A 23,977-nucleotide genomic window follows, 5' to 3' on the forward strand; every position below is an offset into this window, starting at 1 on the left:
CCAGGGAAGGTGAAAGCACAGGGCTGAAGTCGGCTGATGGCTTTGGGCTTAACAGGTAATTCCAAAGGGTGAAGAGAACCAAAACCAAGGATGTCATAACGAAAGGCTTCTCTTTCCCTAAACACTCCAGTCCTTTTATCCCAAGCCGTCCTCCCCCCTTCCCAATTACGTAACAGGTGGGCAGCAAGTAAGCATTCTATGCTATGGGAAGGGCTGAGCAGGGCGCCGGCTCCTAGAGCAGTTGGGTTCTTGCCACCTCCTCTCTATACTTTGGGAAGCATCTGTCCTTCAGACCCAAATTCCCCTCCAGTGAGTCACCTCGAAGTCTACCCTAGCCCGGGAGGAGTTAGTAACTCCTGGCTCTCTTACCCTAGCTGATACAGGAGAATATGTCTTATTAGTAATACAAAGGCGGTTTTAATTCTCTATCTCCAGATTCTTAGATATGATTCAGAACTTGGTCAGGAAGAGAGGTATTATTTATTAGGTATCTCTAAGTCTTCTAACAAAAGTTTCTAAAATACTCTGAGAATCAATGAAAGAAGTCAAAGGAAGATCTCTGTCTCCTATCTTCATAAACAGCTTATTGTAATGTTTTCCTTTTTATCCATTTATCCAATTGTCAGTCATTGATTTACTACATGTTATATTGCCAGACTCTGTGCTAGGCAATAGGAAAACAAAATTAGGGCACAATTCTTGCTCTTAAGGGGTTTATATCTAGTATAGAAAAATACATAAATACAAAAGCTTTTACGATAATCTTTCGACTTTCCCTAATATTTCGTATTTTGCCAGCCAGCCCGAGTGAATCCCAACATCCTGCAACAACAGGCATCTCTTAGGGTTTTCAGTAAAGAATTAGTCAATTCTCCTGGGAGGCAAAAAGATAAACAAGGTAAACACTGAGTTAAAAGAGGAACCAGGAAACTGTGTCCGCACGGTTGCCGAGAAAGCAGTTTTTAAAGCAGCAAACAGTAGGAAGATGAAGGGTGAAGAGACTCCACTGAGTCTGAAACACAAATGAGGGGAAGGAGCACACCCCACCCACACAGCTTGGTATTTTCTTTCTAGAGTCTTCACCATGCTCTCCTCCTTTCTTCCAGTCACCAACCCTCCTTCTACCTCTCCCCTTCCCACGTTTCCATTCCACAGAGCCATTCTCACTTGAAACTTAAGAAAATTTTTTGTTTAAGCAAATCCTTTCAAAAAACAAAAGAGCTGTATTCAGAAGTAGATAGATAAGTAAATGTATATCATCACTTAATTTCCCCTTAATATACAGTAATCATTTTCCAGAGATTGACAGCCTATCATTTTTACATAAAAAAGATCAAACAACTTCTATCACTCAAAGAAACTGAAAGGAATTAGCTTGCCTTAAGTAGACAGCAAGGGAAGGGTTTCCAGAGAGCCCTCTGTTCATGGGTTAGTGCCTTATTCCCGCAAAACATAAAAAGCAGCCTGGAGGCCGGGCGCAGTGGTTCATGCCTGTAATCCCAGCACTTTGGGAGGCTGAGGCGGGTAGATCACCTGAGGTCAGGAGTTCGAGACCAGCCTGGCCAACATGGTGAAATCCTATTTCTACTAAAAATACAAAAATTAGCCAGGTGTGGTTGTAGGCACCTGTAATCCCAGCTACTCAGGAGACTGAGGCAGGAGAATTGCTTGAACCCAGGAGGAGGAGGTTGCAGGGAGCCGAGATCGCACCACTGCACTCCAGCCTGGGTGATGAGACCAAAACTCTGTCTCAAAAAGAAAAAGTAGCCTGGGGAAAAAAATCCAGCTTTCCTCTTTCACTTATTAAACTTCCGCTCTGACCTCACCTCTGCGCCGGGCTCCTCAATCCTCTTGGAGGTAGGACAAAAATCTCCAGGTGTTATCTCAAACAACAAAAAACGGTTACATCTTGATGCACTGCTAAAACTACAACAAAATGTTACTAAATACATTATGTTTACACAGGTATTTCTAGGAATTTTCAGCTATCACAATACCGTTTATTCCATTTAACTAGTTGCGTAAGACTATCAGGAAAACAGGACAGTCCTAAAGGCCCTTATTTCTCTGTTCTCTCTTTTTCCATCTTCAAATCCTAGATCAGGCATTTTGTAATTTGTCAGTGAGAAATGTGCCCCTTTCCATTTCCTCATCAAAGGCTTTCCACGTTCTCCTCTTTACCTTGAGTTTACAGCTTCCCTTCTAGATTGCCACGTTAATTGACAGGTGTCAGCACCCTAGAAGGCAAGTAGCAGGTAACAACTTGGGGCACCTTCCCCACGCCAAATCTAGCAGGCGCCACACTGCAGGCAGCCCGGGACCACAATCTTTGCCCAGCACCTGTCCTTGGCAGGCAGGCACAAGGGTTTGACACCACACTCTGAAAGCAAAGGTTGTGCCAGTTTTAAAAGGTTAGGAACTCCTGGTCTGAAATATATTAGATATCACACAGAATATCCAGAGATAATCTCTCCTGTACACTATCCAGAATATGTTGCCATGGAGAAGGAGAAAATCCCTCGTCCCCACATACTCTCAGAAAAAATATTGCAAGCAGACAACCAACCATTAATTATGATGATCGTTGCCAAGTATGACTGTGGTCTTAAGGTTTATTTCTAATGTTTTCTTTTTCTGGGTTTCCCATGTTTTCTTATAATCACATTATAGTTTCTGATAATCCCAGAATATCCTTAAGAGATATCTCTTAGACAATTCAATAATTTGATACTATGTTGAGCCACACATACACATACAGAGACACGCACACACTCTCACACACAACGACAAAACTACCTTTACTTGGCAGAACTGTGTGTCAGGGTTTTCCTCTCACTTTAAAACCAAGTTTCCCACATTGTCTTGTAATCACATTTTTAACATTATTTACAGTGATTTCAGTAACAATAATTTAAGTTCTTTTCAATCTCTCAGACAAGTTATATGGCTAATGATCCTAAATGCCAGATTCTGAGACAATGCCAATTTCAAATATTCTGCTTTGCCCAAATAAATCAATGAAATACTACCCAAATCTCAATGGCTTGAATCCAATACATTATTGGAGAAAACATTTAAATAATACAATTTCTTGCTTTCTCATGAGCCTAACACCACTATATTTCTATGCTATACCCCGTCATATATTAGTTACAATCGTAGTATAGTTTTAACACTTGTCAAACATTCCCAAATAAGTCTCATAATCATAATTCGAAGAACTACTTAATATTCTACCATGTTGATATGCTTACATTTATTAAGTCCTTTTTCTACTGTTGGGATATTGTGTCTGCTTTTTTGCCATAATAAAAATGCTTCAGAGAACATTTTATTTGTATTTATCTTTCCTGGATCATGGATTACTAAAGCAATAGATATGAAAATCAATATAGCATTCACTAAATTTGGGGAAAATTTAAAGCATACTGAACTGGCACTGCCAAGGATCAAAATGCACCCTTATTACAAAAAATAAAATATTCTTAATAATTATTCACAGGCTCTGCTCTCAACCTCCACCAAGTAACTTAAACTCTAAGTCCATTCGATAATTTCTAAAATAAGAATAATGCCACCTGACCTGGTAGTAAATCTGCTGAAGGTCAAACTGGTGGATGTGGTGAAAAGGTGAAGTTCTACAAATCTGAGATGTTATGATCAGTAGATATGCTATTTAGGGATCTCAACTCAGATGGCCATTGACTCATTTATCTATTAAAAACTCTGGGAGTCCTCAGTGTACTAAACATGAAATTGACAGAGATTATAAAAATGAAAAAGCAGGCCCTGTACCTCCTACAGAGTCTCATGGAAGAACAGAAGAGAAACACCTGAGACTCCAAGCATTAAGGCAGGGTGTGGACCAAGTGGCATGCAGACCCTGAGCACAGGCTGCCTGGGAACCTGTAGAGGTGCCAGAGAGGCAATATCTGAACTGGGTCTTGAAGAATGGAATTAGAATAATTAGAATGGGATCAAAGCTTATGAGGCGAAGAGAGCTTGTGGAAAAGGGATGGCATGTACTGAGAATGATGAGAGGTCTGTGAGTCCAGAGTTCAGAAAAGAGAAGTAGAAGCTCTGAGTCTGGAGGGAGAAGCTGGTCCCAGGTTACTGAGGACCTCGCATATCAAGCAAAGGAGCTTGGACTGCATCCTGTAAACAAGAGAAGGCTCAGCTAATCCAGTGGCCAGGGAAATAACCAGTTTGTGTAACATGACATCACCAGCAGCAGAGTGACCTGTGAACTGGAGTGAAGAGAGAATGACTGGAAGAAACCCAAGTGACAAATAACAAGAAGAATGCAATAAAAGCAGGACAGCCTCAGACCATCATTCAGACCCACCACCACAGTGACTTTGATTGCTAGGAATTCTCTCTGTGAGAGGGCCAAAATAAAAAAAAAAAAAAAGAAGAAGAAGGACCAAATGAAAAGGTTTAGAAATGCAATCTTACCTCCATGTTTTCCTACTATCTTGGTCCACATGGGCAACCATAACAAAATGCCTCAAACTAGGTAGTATTAAACAACAGAAATTTATTCTCACAGTTCTGGGAAGTCCAGGATTAAAGTACCAAGAGATTCTAGTGACGGATGGTTCCTCCTAGACACCACCTGCTATGTGCCAACTATGCCATCTGTGTCCTCAAATGGCAGAAGGGGCAAACAAGCTTCTTTTTTTATTATTTTTTATTTTTATTTTTTGAGATGGAGTCTTGCTCTGTCTCCCAGGCTGGAGTGCAATGGGATAATCTCAGCTCACGGCAACCTCCACCTCTAGGGTTCAAGACATGCTCCTGCCTTAGCCTCCCCAGTAGCTAGGATTACAGGTGCACATCACCACGCCCAACTGATTTTTGTATTTTTAGTAGAGATGGGATTTCACCACATTGGCCAGCCTGGTCTTGAAGTCCTGACCTCAGGTGATCCACCCACCTCTGCCCCACAAAGTGAAAGGATGTGAGCCACCACACCCGGCCAGCCCTCTTTTGTTAAGGGCACCAATCCAATTCATGGAGGCTCCAGCGTCAGGACATGGTCACCTCCCGAGGGCCCCACCTCTTAATACTATTGCCTTGAGGATTCCATTCAGCATATGAATTGGAAGCAGTGAGAAAAAGCGAATGCATACCTTTGTGTGCAGTGCTGTAATATATGTAAGGAGAAATACCGCACACATGTGGTGGCTCACACCTGTAATCCCAGCACTTTGAAAAGCCAAGGTGAGTGGATCAATAAGTCCAAGAGTTTGAGAACAGGCAGAGCAATATGGCGAAACCCTGTCTCTACAAAAAAGAGAAAAATTAGCCGGGTATGGTGGTGTGCGCTTGTAATCCCACCTACCAAGGAGCCTGAGGCAGGAGGATGGCTTGAACCCAGAAGGCTGAAGTTGCAGTGAGCTAAGATAAACCCACTGCACTCCAGCCTGGGTGACAAAGTGAAATCCCATCTCAAAAAAAAAAAAAAAAAGGTGAGGGGGTACACATCTATTTTCTCATTGCTTTCCTTTCTCATGATTGAATTTTGCTATATTTGTAGTAGCAAAACATCCATTATCATCTAAGATTATTCTGGCAACCCATATTTCAAGTTTTGCAACAGATAACTCATAACCATCTTAAAAATGACATTTGAATTATGTATCCTCAACATCCTACATCAAGCACATCTCGCATTTTATGATCCATGCTCCACAGTTTTATGAAAGATTCCTGCTGTTTTTCCTTCTCTGATCAGCATTTCACAGATGGATGAGTCAAGCAGTACCTGCAAATTCTAGAACCATCACCTTCCAAACTATTTATGTTCAGGTATCCTTGGGTACATACATGCCTTTCTGTCCTCTGCCTACACTGAAGCCAGATAATTTTTTAAATACTCAATGAATTATACTAAAATCCAATTCTATCTAGACCCATATGTAAGGCAGACCCAAACATATAATCAGCCTGTACTTTTTACCCACTCACATACAAAAGTCGAAAAATTATATAGCCCTATGGTTTCAGTCAAAATGCTTTTAGACCACTATTATCATCTTAGTCTCAGTTTTCTTATTCATAATGATTCAATTGTCATACATAAAACAACTGTATTTCTTCTCTCAACTTCAAATTTTATTCCTAAAACAAACAGTTATTTTCTCCTCACGTGGCACTAAGGGAACAAGTTAAAGAAAAGTTGGCTGGGTGTGGTGGCTCACGCCTGTAAGCCCAGCACTTTGGGAGGCTGAGGTGAGCAGATCACAAGGTCAGGAGTTCAAGACCAGCCTGGCCAATAGGGTGAAACCCTGTCTCTACTGAAAACAAAAATTAACCAGGTGTGGTGGCACACACCTGTAATTCTAGCTACTCAAAAGGCTGAGGCAGAAGAATCGCTTGAACTTGGGAGGCAGAGGTTGCAGTAAGCCAAGATCGCGCCACTGCACTCTAGCCTGGGCAAGAGAATGAGATTCCTTCCTTACCCCCACCAAAAAAAAAAAAAAGAAAAGTTGATGATATATTTCTGTCTAAACCTTCTTGCTTTGCTTTCTCTCAGATATACTTTCTAGCTCTATACTGGAGAAGAGGCAATTACGCCTTTGGTACCTTCCACACCCTCTTATTCTTTTTAAGGGAGTCTGACCTCCCGAAGCCACTAACCCCCCAACCCTGGACAATGGGCTCTTGACAACAGGCAGAGAGTATAAAAACGTAAAACAGGTAGAATATCAAAATAAAGACACTCCTTTCTAAGAACAGTTGACAACTTTATAGCCACTTAAAATACAACAAGGAACTTACGTAATGTACGCAGTTTTGACACAAAAATATTATAGTCAGGATTTTTTTCCTAGAGGGATACCACAATTATTTCTTAGGTTTAAATTTTGTAAGTTTTTGGTTTTAGGTATAGCAAGACTTAAAAGATACTTTAAAATTTATTTTCCTGAATCACAGTAAAAATGAAAGAAATGAAAATAACTGTCTTTTAAGAGTTTTTTTGATACTCAGATTTTTAAATACTGGTTTCTAAAAAAACCAGCCAAAAAAATTACATTTCATCTACAAATTCTGAAGTATTTTATACTGTAATATCACAAGAGTAGGGATACTGTGTTGTGTTCACAGCCCTATCATTTATTGTAACACTCAGAAAATAATGTTTCAGTAACTATTTTTGACTGATGGGGGGAGAACAATGACCAAAAAGAGCAGCCTTAGAAAGTGACTTCACTAAACTCACAGACCCTACGATGAATGAAAAATGAAGGAGAGAATCCACAGCCAGGAACGGGGCCACAGATGAGAGGTCAACAAGGATACCAAGGCAATTCAGTGTAGAAAGAACAGTCTTTTCAACAAATGGTACTGGAACTACCAGACATCTACATGCAAAAAAAATGAATATGCATCCTTCCTCACATCATATACTAAAACTTAAAGTCAGGATGGGTCATAAATCTAAATGTAAGACCAGACATGATGGTTCATACCTGTAATCCCAGCACTTTGGGAGGCCGAGGCAGGCAGATCACCTGAGGTCAGGAGTTTGAGACCAGCCTGGCCAACATGGTGAAACCCTGTCTCTAAAAAAAGAAGAAAAAGAAAAGAAAAATGTATGTATATATATACATATATATACACATACACATAGACACATACTTTAAAAAAAAAAACTAAATGTAAACTATAAAATTCTTAGAAGGAAATATAGGAGTAAAGCTTTATAACCTTAGGCCTTTTTTGATATAATACTAAAATAATAAAGTGACAAAAGGAAAAACAGAAAACTTGACTTCATCAAAATTTAAATCTTTTGTACTTCAAAGGGCATCATCAAGAAAATGAAAAGACAACCTATAGAAAGGGAGAAAATATTTGCAAACCATGTACCTGATAAAGGCCTAACATCCAGAATTTAATTCATTTGCTATTCAACAATAAAAAGACAAACATAATTTTAAAATGTGCAAAGGATATGAACAGACACTTCCCCAGAGACGATATACAAATGGCCACTGAGCACATGAAAAGATGCTCAATGGCATTAGTCATTACAAAAAATGCAAATCAAAACCACATGAGATACCACTTCATGCCCAGTAAGATAACTACTAAAAAAACAAAAGCAAAAATGCAAGATAAGTGTTGGCAAAGTTGTAGAAGACTGGAATCCTCATAGATTGCTAGTGGGATTGTAAAATGATGCAACCACTTTAGAAAACAGTTTTACAGTTCCTCAAAATGTTAAACACAGAATTACCACATGACCCAGCAAAATTCCACTGCTAAGTATGCACCCAAGAGAAAAGACATGAAAGATACGTCCACACAAACTTACACAACAATGTTCATAGAACATTATTCATAATAGCCAGAGTAGAAACAACACTAATGTCCACCAATGGATGGTTATGCAAAATGCAGCATGTCATACAATGTACATTATTTGTAACAAAAAGAAATGAAAGACGGCTGAAACTGAAAACATGCCAAGAGAAAGTCGCCAATCACAAAAGACCATACATTTCATTTACATAAAATGTTCAAAACAAATTTTTTTCTTTTCTTTTCTTTAAGAAAAAATGTTGCTTTTCTAGACAAATCTTTAGAGACAGAAAATAAGGGACTGAGTTAATGAAAATGTTCTAAAATTAGACAGTGGTGATGACTGCACAATTCTGGATAGACTAAAACCCACTGAATGGTACACTTTAAGTGGGTGGATTTTGTGATATGTGAATTATACTTCACAACGCTGTTTACAAAATAAATTTTTTAAATACCAAAAAGCCAAGAAACAGAGTTGGGTCTGTTCTGAAGCAGAAACAAAGCAGTGCAGGGAGTGACAGCACCTGGCCTGTGAGGACAGCCCCAGAGCTACCTCGGGCCAAAACTCCACTCACCCACTGCTTCCCAGGTGAGGAGCAGGGAGTGCAACAAGATGTCCAATCACACAGTCCCTGCTTTCTTGGGGCGTCCATTCCATGGGTGATGGAAAGAATTGTGAAGCAATTACATCATGTCCAAGTGTGATTATTTAATGGAGATAAGTGTGGGAGTAGAAGTCTAACAAAGGTCCTGAAATTAGGATGGGGAGAGAGGTAAGAGTCCCTGAAGAGCTCAAGAGTGTGTTGAAAAAGGAGGGATGAAATAAGGGTTAATCTGGAGAAAAGTTGGAGGTGGAGGTTGAGATCACTGCAGACACAGGGACCTGGGGCAGGAGGGGAAATGGCATGACACAATCGAGCGGGGGAAGGCTCTTGTGGCCATGAGGTAGAGACCAAGAATGGGCGGCGTGCAACGCAGGTGACGAGAGACAGCAGCCAGACCATGCGGGCCTCACAGCCTTAAGCAGGATTTGGTTTAAATTCTAAGACCTACAGGAATGCACTGAAGGGTTTCAAGCAGGGGACTAATGTGGTCCAACCTGAATTTTGGGGAAAGAGGTAGGAAGGGACCAAAATAGATGCTGGCAGTTAATGGGGTACTACAGTTAACCGGAAGAGAAATGAGGATGGCCTGGTGCAGGAAAGGGCAATGGGCATCATGAGAAGTCTGCAGGATCTGCCAGGCCACGGGGGTCAGATAATGGGCAAGCTGTTCCAGCTCTCTAGGAGGCCTGCAGAGTCAGCTTCCTCTCTCCCTTCATTCCACTTATCCTCACATTAACCCCCAATAACTAAGGTACTCTGAATACCCATCTGTATTCCAATACTCAGATCTCCACTGATAAGGCGTCTGGCCCTCTGAGCTCCCAGTGCAGTCACGGGAGAAACCCGGCCATTCTCAGCTGCCCCATTTTGCTGAAGGATAGCCCTGAGATAAGGCTAAAAATGTTCATCTGCTGAAACCTGTGCTGCCAGTATATGCGAATTAAACTGAATCTCACTCTTTCTAATCCCTTCTCCAAAAATGCAAACCACAGCACATCTGTATCAGTCTCCTATTTAAAACCTTTCCACACATCCCCCTGGTTTTAGGATTTAAACCAAATATAAATTTGCAAATTAAAAGAAGTACTCCTTAAAATTCTGCAAAGAGGGGCTTTGCAGTTTTATAAAAATAAAAATATTTTAAATCCCTAACAATTATTTGGTGATAAAGATCCCAGATACAACCCTAGAGGTAAATTAATATAGATATAACGCTAGAGGTAAATTAATTTGGGTTTTCTCCTCAATTGGAATGTAAGCTCTATGCAGATACAAACTCTAGACCAAGGCGTGGCACAAAGCAGAGGTTCAAGAGAACCGCTGAATGAATGAAAGCCCCAGGTACCAATGGTATTGACTACAAATTCTAAGCAATGTTCCTTATTTAACAACCCAAAAGAAGAGGTAAGTTTTATAATAGATTGGTTCAAGAGCTTTTCTCAATTATAACAGTTATCCAGTTCCAAGGAAATACGGATAATAAAAGAAAAAAAGTAGCTAACCCTATAAAATGATTAATGAAATATATATTAAAATAATTTTAACTTATCACTACACATCCGCTACAACATCAGAAATAGTTCTTCCCACTAAGCCCCATCCAGCAGGACCAGAAGCAGGAAGTGGGGAAAGACAGCAAGACATCCTTAGAGGCCTGTTATTATTGGGGACCATGGAGGCTGTCTCCCTGAAGAGCAACCAGGTAAGATTTAACAAGCTCTGTAAAATGGTTCACAGTCTTTAACCAAAGCATCTCTCCTCTTTATGAAACATGCCCCCAGGAAACAGAGGAATCAGAAGGAAAAGTAAAGAAACATAAAATAGGTATATGGCCTAACGGTAATAACAGTGAAAAACTGGAAACATTTCAAGCGTGGTGGCTCACGCCTGTAATCCCAGTACTTTGGGAGGCCGAGGTCAGGAGTTCGAGACCAGCGTGACCTGCATGACCAGCATGGTGAAACCCCGTCTCTACTGAAAATATAAAAAAGAAAAAATCAGCTGGGCGTGGTGGCAAGCGCCTGTAATCCCAGCTACTCAGGAGGCTGAGGCAGGAGAATCATTTGAAGCCGGAGACAGAGGTTACAGTGAGCTGACATTGCGCCACTGCACTCCAGCCTAGGCGACAGAGGGAGACTCCATCACAAAACAAAAAACAAACAAACAAACAAACTGGAAATATTTCAAAAGACCAACAGTAAGATTAGGCAAACTATGGAATATCAACACTGTGAACTCTACAGCCATTAAAAAGAAGTTACATGGAATCCACTAGTATTTTACATATGTATATTATTTCTGTATCATTCTTTCAAAAAGCAGAAAATAGTAAAAACCCCAATTCTGAGAGGGTTACAGTTTGGTGGCCACCAGCATTCAAAGTAAATATATTAAAATGACCTGCGTTTGTGACAGCTGAATGCTCTGGACCTTTGGAAGCAGAAAATAAGCATTTGGTAACTCTTTTGCAGCCCCTTCTGTAGAGATTCTGCGAGTGCCGATTCCAGATACCTGCAGAGAAAGAGAGAGAATTGCTCCTCTGTTAGAGTTTTAAAACACATTTGCCATGACACAAAAGCATATCTCCAAAGGAAATCTATATTCATCATCATGGCCTTCAAGACTCTATTAATCCAATTATTACACTTACCTCTGTCTACAAAAAACACAATGAATGTTTCAGAAATACAAAATGTTGGCTGGGCATGGTGGTTCACCCACTCAAGACTCTGGGAGGCTAAGGTAGGTGGATCATTTGAGGCCAGGACTTTGAGACCAGCCTGGCTAACATGGTGAAACCCTGTCTCTACTAAAAATACAAAAATTAGCTGGGCAGTGTTGGGAGGCTGAGGCAGGAGAATTGCTTGAGCCTGGGAGGTGGAGGTTGCAGTGAGCCGAAATCACGCCACTGGGCAACAGAGTGAGACGCTGTCTCCAAAAAAAAAAAAAAGAAAGAAAGAAAGAAAAGAAAGAAATACAGAATGCTGTATTTAAGCTGAATGTTTCTCACTGTAGCAAATCTGTTCACAAGTAGGCAACTCTTCCGATATGGGACCTCTTTAATGGAATCCAGTAAGAAACAACCACAAAAACTGATCTTGGCACTTCAATTACTTGATGCCACATCTTGTTAAATGCTACATCAGGTACCATTAGAGATAATGATTCCTGTTTCTGAGAAGAGCAATAAGATTCTTCAAGCTCCCTTCCTGGTACCTTGATATGAATAGTGAGCTCCCTTGGAACCAGCATCCAAGCACACAATCAATGTCTCCCAATCAGAAATATTCCTAAGCCAATGAAAGGAGACAGGCAAAATCACTACAGACTGTCCTTAGAGCACCTCCTTCCTAACTGCCTGTGAGGTGAGAGCCATGAGCTTTGAACGACTTCTGTATTTTATGATGGGAAACTGTGTGTGACAGATTGCTTTGCTTTGTATCCTCCAAAGATCCACAGTAGGGTTATAGCCCTGTACTCGTAGGAAAGACAGCCAACTATGGCAGGTCAGGCAGAAAAGGGTGAACGCTGATGAATTTAACATCACTAACAGTCTTATATTTTAACGACATAAACCAGATGATAACATTTCCAAAAGTCTTTTTAAAAATATCCACCCCTATGGTTAGGTCAACCAACCAAATTACGTGACACAAGGAAAAAGTTACTCACGTGATAGGAAAGGACTCCATAGGAAGAGGTATTAATAAATAAAGAGCTTTCAATGCTTCCTTCTTCAGTAGGTAAGAAAATAATTCGGAAGGAAGTTTTCCCCAGTGCTGGAATTACCTGAAAGAAAGATACCCAATCAGCCATTTGGAGGAATGGCCCCTTTGATGAATTGTCTTTCACAGACTCTTTTTGACAACTTCTGTTAATAGACAGTTGCATATTGTGCACCCTTGATTTATCAGTATCATGAATCCGTAAGAAGCCCCAAACTGCTCAGTGTCCACCGAAGAGGATATATCAAAGAATATACCACTGCCTGAGGAGAGTCCTTTCACTTCAGACTGGAACTGTCAGTCTCACATCTTTCCTTCCCCTCCTTTTCCACACCCACAGGTCCAACTGTCTTTAGCTAACAGATCTATCTCTACTTAAATATAGAGAATAATCAACATACAAACATGTGGCTATGTAATAAAAATCAGGAACAACGTTTATCCAGACTGACTGTCATAAACCAAACAGTGGGCTTCCCCTTACAACACATCCTTAGTCCCAGTGTTTTTTTTCTTAAGTACATAATATCAGGCAGACATAGTAAGCAAAATAAATAAAAGCCTACTCGCAATTAAGACCATCATTAAACATTCAAGACCACTGAAATTAAAACTATTAGATGACTAGGTTTAAGCTCTGTGTAATGGTACCGATCAGCTTTCCAAGGAGCCATTCGCTATACCTTGCAGTCCTACGTTTAGAAAGGACACCTAACTTTCCTAGTAGGTTGGAGAGGTGGAAGAGGTCTCAACTATAAACTTGTATTAGTTACTAAATGCCTCAGAGTTTGTAGTCATTTCAAGACAAGTAATATAAACTTTCTTTAGTCACTATAAAGCCACGTTAAATATACATACATTACTACACAGCTGAGAGTCTTCAAACTCCCCCATAACCCCCGCCTCCTCCGGCCCCAGTAGATATCAAGAGCCTCCAAAATTATAAAAATGAACAACTGGAAAAGTAAATGCAAGGTAAACACACAGAGGGAAAGGGTTTGGGTAGCAGAAAACGGGGAGACAGGGAGCAGAAAGTAAAAACTTCAGGCCAAAGAAAGCAAGAAAACCTGGCAGCCTGCCACGGCATAGTTTCCAGGAGTCCATCAACACCCACCCTGCAGGGAACTGGCGGCACATGGAAATGTCCAGCAGCTGCAAACACTGAATTCACCACAACTTCGCTGTCTCTACTAGGGTTGTAAGCATGGAGAATCTTTGCTGTAGGATGTCCCAGGAACCTAGGAGGAGAAACAAAGAAAAATCAATAGATTGCATAGTTGTATTACTATCCATACATATATGTATTATTATATACATACACACACATATTTTTAAACCCAGAAAGCTGTTGCTGTTCATCACAAAGTTAGATTATCCAATTGTGTTGCTAATAAAGCATTTAATTCACAACAGTCAAAAACCATAAAATGAAAAAACAACTTTCTTTAGGTATAGGCCAACCCACAGTAGCACTCCACTGGTTTCTGTGTCAGAAAAATTTAACCCATCTAAGGCATTAAAATGCTTACAGAAAAAACACATGTAGGCACTTTTCGGACGTGGGTCTCTAATTCAAATGAAAATATGTCGAGATGAGAAACTGCTCATAGAGAAACCCAATTTTTCTTAGGGTACTGTTTTCTGAGTAATAAATTTAAAGGGACTGTTCAGGGAGGTATGCATTTTCAACTTACAAAGAGATGTTATTTTATTAGGGCTTATAAAAGGAAAACTTAATTATGGCTAAAGGCCATTCTCGTGAGAAAACTGAAAACGCTGCAGCACTTTGCAGCTGTGGTTCCCATCCATTTAAATTACGAGCCTTTCCAAACACTCTGATGAAAGCTCTGGCTCCTCCCTCCACAAACATACGCTTACAAAAGTTTCATACACAGCTTCAAAACCTTCCATAAACCTCAAAGTAAGAATCCCTGCTCTGTGGCAAACACACTAATTCACGAAGGGCTCGATGCCAATTCTTTTCGGCAGCACTCTCCACCTACAGCATCTCTACGCTGATGAAGGAATTGCCAGAGGAAGGGAGCTGGTCTCTGGCCCACCTACCAGAAGCCACCTACAATATTCCCTCTAATCACTTAACTCTGATTCCTACTTCTCAAGACCAAATTCAGTCTCATTCATTATGTTGCAATGAACAGAGAGCCAGCAAAAATTTCACTGAAGTCATTTCTTCAGTTTTAATAGCCTCAGTGGCAGACAGAGCCAAACACACAGTTCTCATCAGGATGGCCTAGGAATAAAATTATATTCTAATTTAAGCTGAATTAATTATATCTGTAATTGGAATAAAATCAGAAAAATATCAGCATAATGAATAAATTATACCTAATATTCATTATGCTGATATTTTTCTAATTGTATTCAAATTTCTCTGATACTAAAAATGTATGCTTCAGGAAAAATGACATGGATGTTGCTTCTCTTATATATAATGAGATTTCCAAAATACTATATTACTACCATCAAATCCTTGGAATTTTTCTTTTGGCTTTCACTCTTACTTTTTAATCACTAGTCTCAACAAAAGGTTTAATATGTCCAATGTATATTTCAAAATGTAGTTCTTCACATCCCATTACAGATAAAATAACACATCAATGTGATTGAAATTCTAATTTTTCAAAATGTTCTTAATACAATCTTTTTTAAAAAAATGTTCAACACTACCATACACATAAAGAGTCACTTCAAAAAAGCCTTACCTCAGAGCATTACGCTCTTTCTTCCCACAATTAAAAAGAAATAACGGCCATTAACATTACTTAAGTAAATAGTATCAGTCATCAAAGTTATTAATACTTATCCTCAAAGCTTTATATTCCATTCACATAATTGAAATACAAGATCTCTGGTTTCAGAGAATATACATGTCTATCAGAGAAATACATGAGAAAATAAGAATGCAAAATAGCAGTGCTACAGAGCCAGTGACTGCACCACCAGAAATCTCTCCAGACCTAACAAAGAATGCTAGCTGAAGCCTAGTCACCACTGTGCTATTTTTATTCTATTTTTTTAAATTCTATTTTTAAAAGCGTTATGAGGATATAAATTTCCTTCACTAGTGACAACTGGAAGAGACTATTAACACTACAAAAGAAATGATTAAAATCTCTATGAATTATTAACAATTTTCATCTTAGGACCAGCAGAATATTAACCCTTAATCTAAGCCCTAAGAAGTGGGCAGAGGCAACTGAGTAACAAGATCCCGACTTTGCATCCTCTAGGAAAATCAAAGCTATGAAGAGAGCTGGGATTTGCTCAAGGCCAACATCAAAATAAACCAGAGCAAAAGCTGAACTGGGCCAGTGAAGAACCCTTGGGGTAAAGTTTTACTCTAATGCCTATAAATTAAGCCAAAACTCAACTAATCTTAAATGTGTTCTAATTTAGGCTAAAGTTGGTTCTTACTGAGTTTTTAACTTGAGCAAACTGATTCTCATAATCATATTCCAGACCTCACTAATAAGAAAAATAGCATCATGAGTGCTATCGTAGAAATCAGAAGATTTATTCTACCACTTTTAGTGAAATGACCTTGAGCAAACTGCACTCCTTCTCAGCAACAAATGTAGGAACACATTTGTAGTACATGCTCAAACAAAGAGATATTTGAAAATAATACAGACCCAGATAATACCTGTCCTCACTGGATTGATATAAAACTCAAATGACAAGGAACATGATCACACTTTGGGAACCATAAAGTACTACATAAACATAACTGAATCTTCCAAAGGCAACTCAATCTAAAAATCATAAATTCTTTCAAATCAAAGACTTTCAGCATTCTCTCAGCATGCTTCTAGCTATTAGGGCCAGCGATTCATGTATATTGCTAATTAACAAATGTGTATCACATACGGTCAGTTCTCCGTATCTGCAGATTCAACCAAGCTTGACTGAAAGTATTTGAGGGAAAAATAAAAAACAAAAAATAACAATACTGTAAAAAATAAAGAGATAGAGTATAACAACTATTTACAAAGTATTTACACTGTATTAGTCATTATAAGTAAACTAGAGTTTTTTTGTTTGTTTTGTGTGTTTTTTTGAGACAGGGTCTCGCTTTGTCATCCGGGCTGGAGTGCAGTGGCATGATCATAGCTCACTGTAACCTTGAACTCCTGGACTCAAGTGATCCTCTTGCTTCAGCCTCGTGAGTAGCTGGAAATGCAGGTGCGCAAACCATGCTTAGCTAATTTTAAAACATTTTTTTATAGAGACAGGGTCTCACACAGTGTTGTCCAGGCTGGTCTCAAATTTGGCCTCAAGTGATCCTTCTGCCTCAGTCCCCCAAAGTGCTGGGATTACAAGCGTAAATCATCGTGCCCGGCCTCGAGAGATAATCTAAAGTATACGAGAGAGTGTATATAAATACAATGCCAAGGACCTGAGCATCCTCAGCTTTTAGTATCCACAGGGGTCCTGGATCCAATCCCATGTGGGTTGGACAAGTATATACATAGCCCCAAGGCCAGGCGCGGTGGCTCAAGTCTGTAATCCCAGCACTTTGGGAGGCCAAGGCGGGTGGATCACGAGGTCAAGAGATTGAGACCATCCTGGTCAACATGGTGACACCCCGTCTCTACTAAAAATACAAAAAAATTAGCTGGGCATGGTGGCGCGTGCCTGTAATCCCAGCTACTCAGGAGGCTGAGGCAGGAGAATTGCCTGAACCCGGGAGGCGGAGGTTGCGGTGAGCTGAGATCGCGCCATTGCACTCCAGCCTGGGTAACAAGAGCGAAACTCCGTCTCAAAAAAAAAAAAAAAAAGAAGAAAAAAAAAAGTATATCCATAGCCCCTATAGCATTGACTATAGGAGTTTCGCCCTTGTTGCCCAGGCTGGAGTACAATGGCACAATCTCAGCTAACCGCAACCGCCACCTCCCGGGTTCAAGCGATTCTCCTACCACGCCCATCTAATTTTGTATTTTTAGTAGAGACAGGGTCTCTCCATGTTGGCCAGGCTGGTCTCAAACTCCCAGCCTCAGGTAATCTGCCTGTCTTGGCCTCCCAAAGTGCTGGGATTAAAGTATGAGCCACCATGCTCAACCAACTACAGAATTTTTTTATGTTACTGAAGAGTAAATATTTTAGACAGCCAGGATCCAATGAACTAGAATTATTATCCTAATAGCTATACTTACTACGACCCATCTTATATCTACCAATCTATAACATATATTCTTTGAAGTAGATCCTGCATCAAAATTTCTTTTCACAATAAAGACTTTTTTTTTTTTCTCAATACAGAGTCTAGCTCTGTTACCCAGGCTGGAACACAGTGGCACGATGATCTTGGCTCACTGCAACCTCTGCCTCCTGGGCTCAAGCAACTCTTGTGCCTCAATCTCCCAAGTAGCTGGGACTACAAGTACACACCACCATGCCCGGCTAATTTTTGTATTTTTAGTAGAGTCAGGGGCTTTGCCATGTTGGCCAGGCTGGTCTTGAACTCCTGAGCTCAAGTGATCTGCCCACCCGAGGCTCCCAAAGTGCTGAGGTTACAGGCATGAGCCACTGCGCTCAGCCTCACAATAAAGAATTCTCACAAAAGTATAGTCTCCTCTCAGAATTTAAAGTCAACGAAGTTATGATAAATTCAGCTTATTTATACTATCAACTGAATTATTAAAAATTTAGCTTCGATTAAACTTTCTTAAGAGTAAAAATATAAAAAATCAAAAAAAGCAGACACCTAGAATCTTACAAAGTTGGCAAAGTCCCAGTTTTCTCTTCCTCATTTTATAGAATGTCTTTTTAAAAAGCTCAGTATAATACTTTTAAATTCCAAGTTCAGGCTGGGCACAGCAGCTCATGCCTATAATCCTAGCACTTTGGGAGGCCAGGAGGGCAAATCACTTGAGGTCAGGAGTTCAAGACTAGCCTGCCCAAAATGGCAAAACACTGTCTCTACTAAAAGCACAAAATTAGCCAGGCATGGTAGCAGGCACCTGCAGTCCAGCTACTCAGGAAGCTGAGGCAGGAGAATCGTTTGAGCCCAAGAGGCAGAGGTTGCAGTGAGCCGACACTGTGCCACTGTACTCCAGCCTGGGTGACAGAGGAAGACTCCGTCTCAAAAAAAAAAAAAAAAAAAAAACTGGACTGGGCACACTGGCTTACGCCTGTAATCCAAGCACTTTGGGAAGCCAAGGCAGGCAGATCACCTGAGGTCAAGAGTTCAAGACCAGCCTGACCAACATGGAGAAAACCTGTCTCTACTAAAAATAGAAAAATTAGCCAGTGTGGTAGTGGCCACCTGTAGTCCCAGCTACTTGGGAGGCTAAGGCAGGAGAATCGCTGGAACCCGGTGGGTGGAGGTTGCAGTGAGCCGAGATCATGCCACTGCACTCCAGCCAGGGCAACACAGCAAGATGCCGTCTAAAAAATAAAAACAATAAAAAAATTCCAAGTTCACTCTCCTTCACTGTAGTTCTAACATTTTGATGATTAGAAGGGAATATAAAGCAGGTAATCCAGATGCATAAAGGAGGGCACACCAGGAGCCCACCCTAGCCCAGCCCAGATGCTCTCCTATGGCCATGGTTACTTCATTCACAAAACTTTGCTTGTCATTCAAAAGGCTCTACATGAAACTGAAGTGTTGTAAGCTGGCCCCAGAAACAAGCAGTGCTTTAACCCCTCAATCTTGAAACTACTAATTAGAAGTTCTGTCTTTTCAATGTGGCTATATCCTGCATCCAGGAAGCTTAACACTTCAAGATGCAAACTATCACAGACAACAAGAGTCCTAATGTTGCCTGCTCTTCACAGCGTCACCCTTCCCTTCATTTTTCCAGGTTCCCAAGTTAGGCCCTCAACTGACACTCAGATCACATTCTCTTCATTTTGTGGTTCTTTACATGATACTGTAAAGTCATTACAGTTTATGCACTGCCTTCCCCAACTTAAGTTTCCAAAGTCTTAATCCTAACAACTGTAAGCATGGTGCAATTCTGAATCCAGAAGGCACAGCAAGAAGTAAAAGCAAGTGAGTAAATGAATCTAGCGTAAAAAAATTCAGAGACCATCAATATTCAGAGTTTTTCATTATAAAATAACAGGATTTGTTTTGGAAAAACAGCATTGACTTTTTATTAAATTCCAATCACTATAAAATATTACAAGGTATACTTAATAAAAATTAAAGAAAGGAGGCCAGGTATGGTGGCTCATGCTTGTAATCCTAGCACTTTGGGAGGTCAAGATAGGCGGATCATGAGGTCAGGAGATCGAGACCATCCTGGGCAACATGGTGAAACTGCATCTCTACTAAAAATACAAAAATTAGCTGGGCATTGTGGCATGCGCCTGTAGTCCCAGCTACTCAGGAGGCTGAGGCAGGAGAATCGCTTGAACACAGGAGGTGGAGGTTGCAGTGAGCCAAGATCACACCACTGCACTCCAACCTGGTGACAGAGGCAGACTCCGTCTCAAAAAAAAAAATTAAAGAAAGGACTGAAACAACTGTTGCACTCTCACAAAAATATTTCTCTTAACAAGTCCCAGGATAAATATCTCTTCATATTATCAATATACTTAAAATTTAACATTGCACATATATGTAAAAAAAAAAATCCTGAAAATAAATAGCATAAATGAGTTTAATCGTAAAGAAAAGATACTTACTGTATTCCAAAATCTAAAACTGATGGCTGAAAATGTAAGCCTTTTCCACTAAATAGTTTGTCCGAGAAGCTAAAAAATAGAAAAGAGAAATTGATTTTGTTGTAGTTTAATATTTAAATGCTGAGATATGACGATGTACTTAGACCAATGACTCTCAATGCATGAGATATAATTATACTCCCTTCTAGAATTTAAATGATAAAACTGAATTATTAGAAGTCTGGTAGAATTCTAGAGTTATAAAATTTAAGATAATCTAAGATTATGGTTAGAACTTCATATCAGGCTGGGTACGGTGGCTTATGCCTGTAATCCCAGCACTTTGGGAGGCTGAGGTGGGCAGATCATGAGGTCAAGAGATCGAGACCGTCCTGGCCAACATGGTGAAACCCCATCTTTACTAAAAATACAAAAATTAGCCACCTGTGGTTCCAGCTACTCAGAAAACTGAGGCAGAAGATTCGCTTGAACCCAGGAGGCAGAGGTTGTAGTGAGCCGAGATTGTGCCACTGCACTCCAGCCTGGCGACAGAGCAAGACTCAGTCTCAAAAAAAAAAAAAAGAAAGAAATTGATATCAAACGTACAGATTTTGTAAGCATTCAGACAGAATTAGAGATGGATTTAATTTGTAATAGGTTTTGCTTCTGAGTAATTTGGATGACATGGCTATTTTCATAAATCCTAAATCAGGAAATGACATACAAGTAAAGTTGGCCTGGGGGAGGGGACTATGGCCTCTGACTTTGTTAGATTTCTTATAACAAGGCAAGGATAGTATTGCATAGCCAGGACAGCTTGTGAGGCTGCAACCATCACAAGCCTGCATAAGAATAACAATCAGCTGGGCGTGGTGGCTCACGCCTGTAGTCCCAGCACTTTGGGAGGCTGAGGGGGGTAGATCACGAGGTCAGGAGATCGAGACCATCCTGGTCAACATGGTGAAACCCCATCTCTACTAAAAATACAAAAAATTAGCTGGGTGTGGTGGCGCGTGCCTGTAATCCCAGCTACTCAGGAGGCTGAGGCAGGAGAATTGCTTGAACCCAGGAGGCGGAGGTTGCGGTGAGCCGAGATCACGCCATTGCACTCCAGCCTGGGTAACAAGAGCGAAACTCCGTCTCAAAAAAAAAAAAAAAGAATAACAATCACACAGAATCTCACACAGCAGGTCACATTTCAGTGGTTAATCATCACTATGATTTCATTTTCCTTCATAGTCAAAAGGCACAAGTCAATGTAGCAGAAAAACATACCAAAACGTATTTTAAAAAACATGTAAAAGAAAATCATAATAAAGATACAACATGGCATATAAATATACTTAAAAACATAAAATACAAAATATATGAGTATCAAAAAACTATCAACTTCCATATGACATTTTAAAAGCTATAATAATCTAAAGATGTTTAACTGAAGAAGCTCCTAAAGGTAACACGAGCAACTGTTTTCAAAGACTAGAACAAGCTTTCCAAAATAGAATCTCTTTGGCCGGAGGCAGTGGCTCATGCCTGTAATTCCAGCACTTTGAGAGGCCAAGGCAGGCAGATCACTTGAGCCCAGGAGTTTGAGAGCAGCGTGGGCAACACAGTGAGACCTTGTCTCTACTAAAAAAAAAAATTTTAAATTAGCCGGGCATGGTGGCATGTGCCTGTAGTCCCAGGTACTCTCAGGGCTGAGGCAGGAGGATTGCTTGGACCCAGGAATTTGAGCTTGCAGTAAGCTATGATATAGCCGCAGCACTCCAGACTGGGTGACAGAGCAAGACCATCTTTGAGACCTGTCTTAAAACTAAGGAAGTAAATAGAATCTTTCCATTTTCTCCTCCCACCCAGCAGCCATCGACCAAGCTAGTTCAAAGGCTGGTCCAGGAGTGCACATTCGACTTTTTGTTTTTTGTTTTTTGAGACGTAGTTTTACTCTTGCTGTCCAGGCTGGAATACAATGGCACGATCTCGGCTCACCACAACCTCTGCCTCACGGGTTCAAGTGATTCTTCTGCCTCAGCCTTCTATGTAGCTGGGATTACAGGTGTCCACCATCACGCCTGGCTAATTCTGTATTTTTAGTAGAGCCGGGGTTTTTCCATGTTGGTAAGGCTGGTCTCAAACACCTGATTTCAGGTGATCCTCCCACCTCAGCCTTTCAAAATGCTTGGATTACAGGCGTGAGCCACCGCACCCGGCCAGGCATTTGACTTTTAAACCTCCTAACCAATGGGCTATGTAACCTTTCAGCAAGTCCGTCTCCAAGACCCCACTTTTCTTCAAGGTACAAACAATGCAGAGTCCCAAGAACCCTTCCAAAGTACCATCTCACAGGAAGAATTCCAGCTGTAATCTCTTCTTCCTCCCTCCACTTTCTGCCTTTATCTAAGCTTCTTTTTTCTCTATCTTTTCTCGAGTATAGTCTGTTTGTATCTCCTTTATTTTATCTCAGCGACAGCTATATTAATAATAAAGTGATGCCCTGGCCTCCATCTGCCTAACTCTTGTCAATCTCTTCAGTTGTTTCGAACATGGTCAGAGGAGAGGTATGCTATTCACTCAAACCCTAAAAGGCCAGCACTAATTTTACAACTGGCTTGCAGAGAAGGCCACTAACACACACGTAGCCTCCAGAAATGATGTGAAGAACCACAGGAGGTGACAGAGGCGAAGAGGTGCCCACAGCACATCCACCACAGGGACCCAACTCCAGATGGAGCTGGCCAGTCTCAGCATTTCAAAAGAAAAGAAGGAAAAAAAAAAAAAACAGGCAACTTCATGTACCAAAAATAATCTTGAGAAAAGTCAGGCTACTGCCTAAGATAAAGTAATTAATGACAGTCTTCTTCCTGTCTTGTGCACTGAAAACTGAATCTGTCATCGGATTTTATACAACTTCCAAATGAGCAGAGGACGTTTGGAGGATTTAAGTAATTCATGCAAGGTCACATAGCTTCTAAGAGGCAGAGTCCAAATTCCAATCCAGATCTGTCGAGGTGGGAAACATGAGCCTAGTGTCAAGTTCAGGCATTGTATGACCTATCCAAGGAACCGGTGCAGTCTGGCCTGCTGGTGAGGGCTTGGGAAGCAGACGCCAGTCAAACCCAGACTCTAGGCCCATGGCCATCACCTTCTAGCCCTGAGAGTATCGGTCACTTAGCTTCTTTGAAATCCCAACCTTATTATCTGTAAAATGGAAATGATCTACCCCGTAGTGACCATGAGAATAAAATGAAATAGGATGAGATAAAATGATGCGTCAGATATGAAGGAAAGGCTTCATTAAGTTCAATAAATATTAGCTCATATTACTAAGAGAATGACACTCATCTAATAAGAAAAGCAAAGAGAACAGATGGAGAAGCTGACTGAGCTTAAAGTGAATGTTAGCCTCTGGAATTAAAAGTCCCAAGCAGGATAGTAATAACTATCTCTGAATATTACAAAATAAATGAAATATACACTTGGGCTGTCTCATATTCTAATAGAGATTTTTAAATCCCGCAATTAGAAAGTTTTACATACCCAGTAAAAATCAGACATTCAGGGCCAAACCTAAAGTAATACGGTACAAATAGCCAGAGTGTCTCGAACTTCAAAGAAAACTCTATTTTGATTCCAAATAGAGAAATCAAACCATGCCGTTTTTTTTTTTTCTCTAAAAGTCATAAAATAAGTTCTTTTTCTCAT

The 23,977-nt window shown here is 40.4% G+C and overlaps 1 protein-coding gene across 4 annotated transcripts in view; it reads right to left on the bottom strand.

Moving 5' to 3' along the window:
• TMEM131L (transmembrane 131 like) overlaps positions 1-23,977 on the bottom strand; it is a 177,217-nt gene that overhangs the window by 71,186 nt on the left and 82,054 nt on the right. For all 4 annotated transcript variants that reach the window (XM_039479164.2, XM_039479163.2, XM_074396807.1 and 1 more), the window contains exons 4-7: positions 20,300-20,368; positions 13,758-13,881; positions 12,591-12,707; positions 11,319-11,429 (exon numbers count right to left, since the gene is read on the bottom strand). In XM_039479164.2, coding sequence (XP_039335098.1) covers positions 11,319-11,429; positions 12,591-12,707; positions 13,758-13,881; positions 20,300-20,368 — 421 coding nt within the window. The remainder of the gene's footprint in view (positions 1-11,318; positions 11,430-12,590; positions 12,708-13,757; positions 13,882-20,299; positions 20,369-23,977) is intronic.

The sequence above is a fragment of the Saimiri boliviensis genome, chromosome 3 (genome assembly GCF_048565385.1).
Source record: "Saimiri boliviensis isolate mSaiBol1 chromosome 3, mSaiBol1.pri, whole genome shotgun sequence".
NCBI lineage: Eukaryota > Metazoa > Chordata > Mammalia > Primates > Cebidae > Saimiri > Saimiri boliviensis.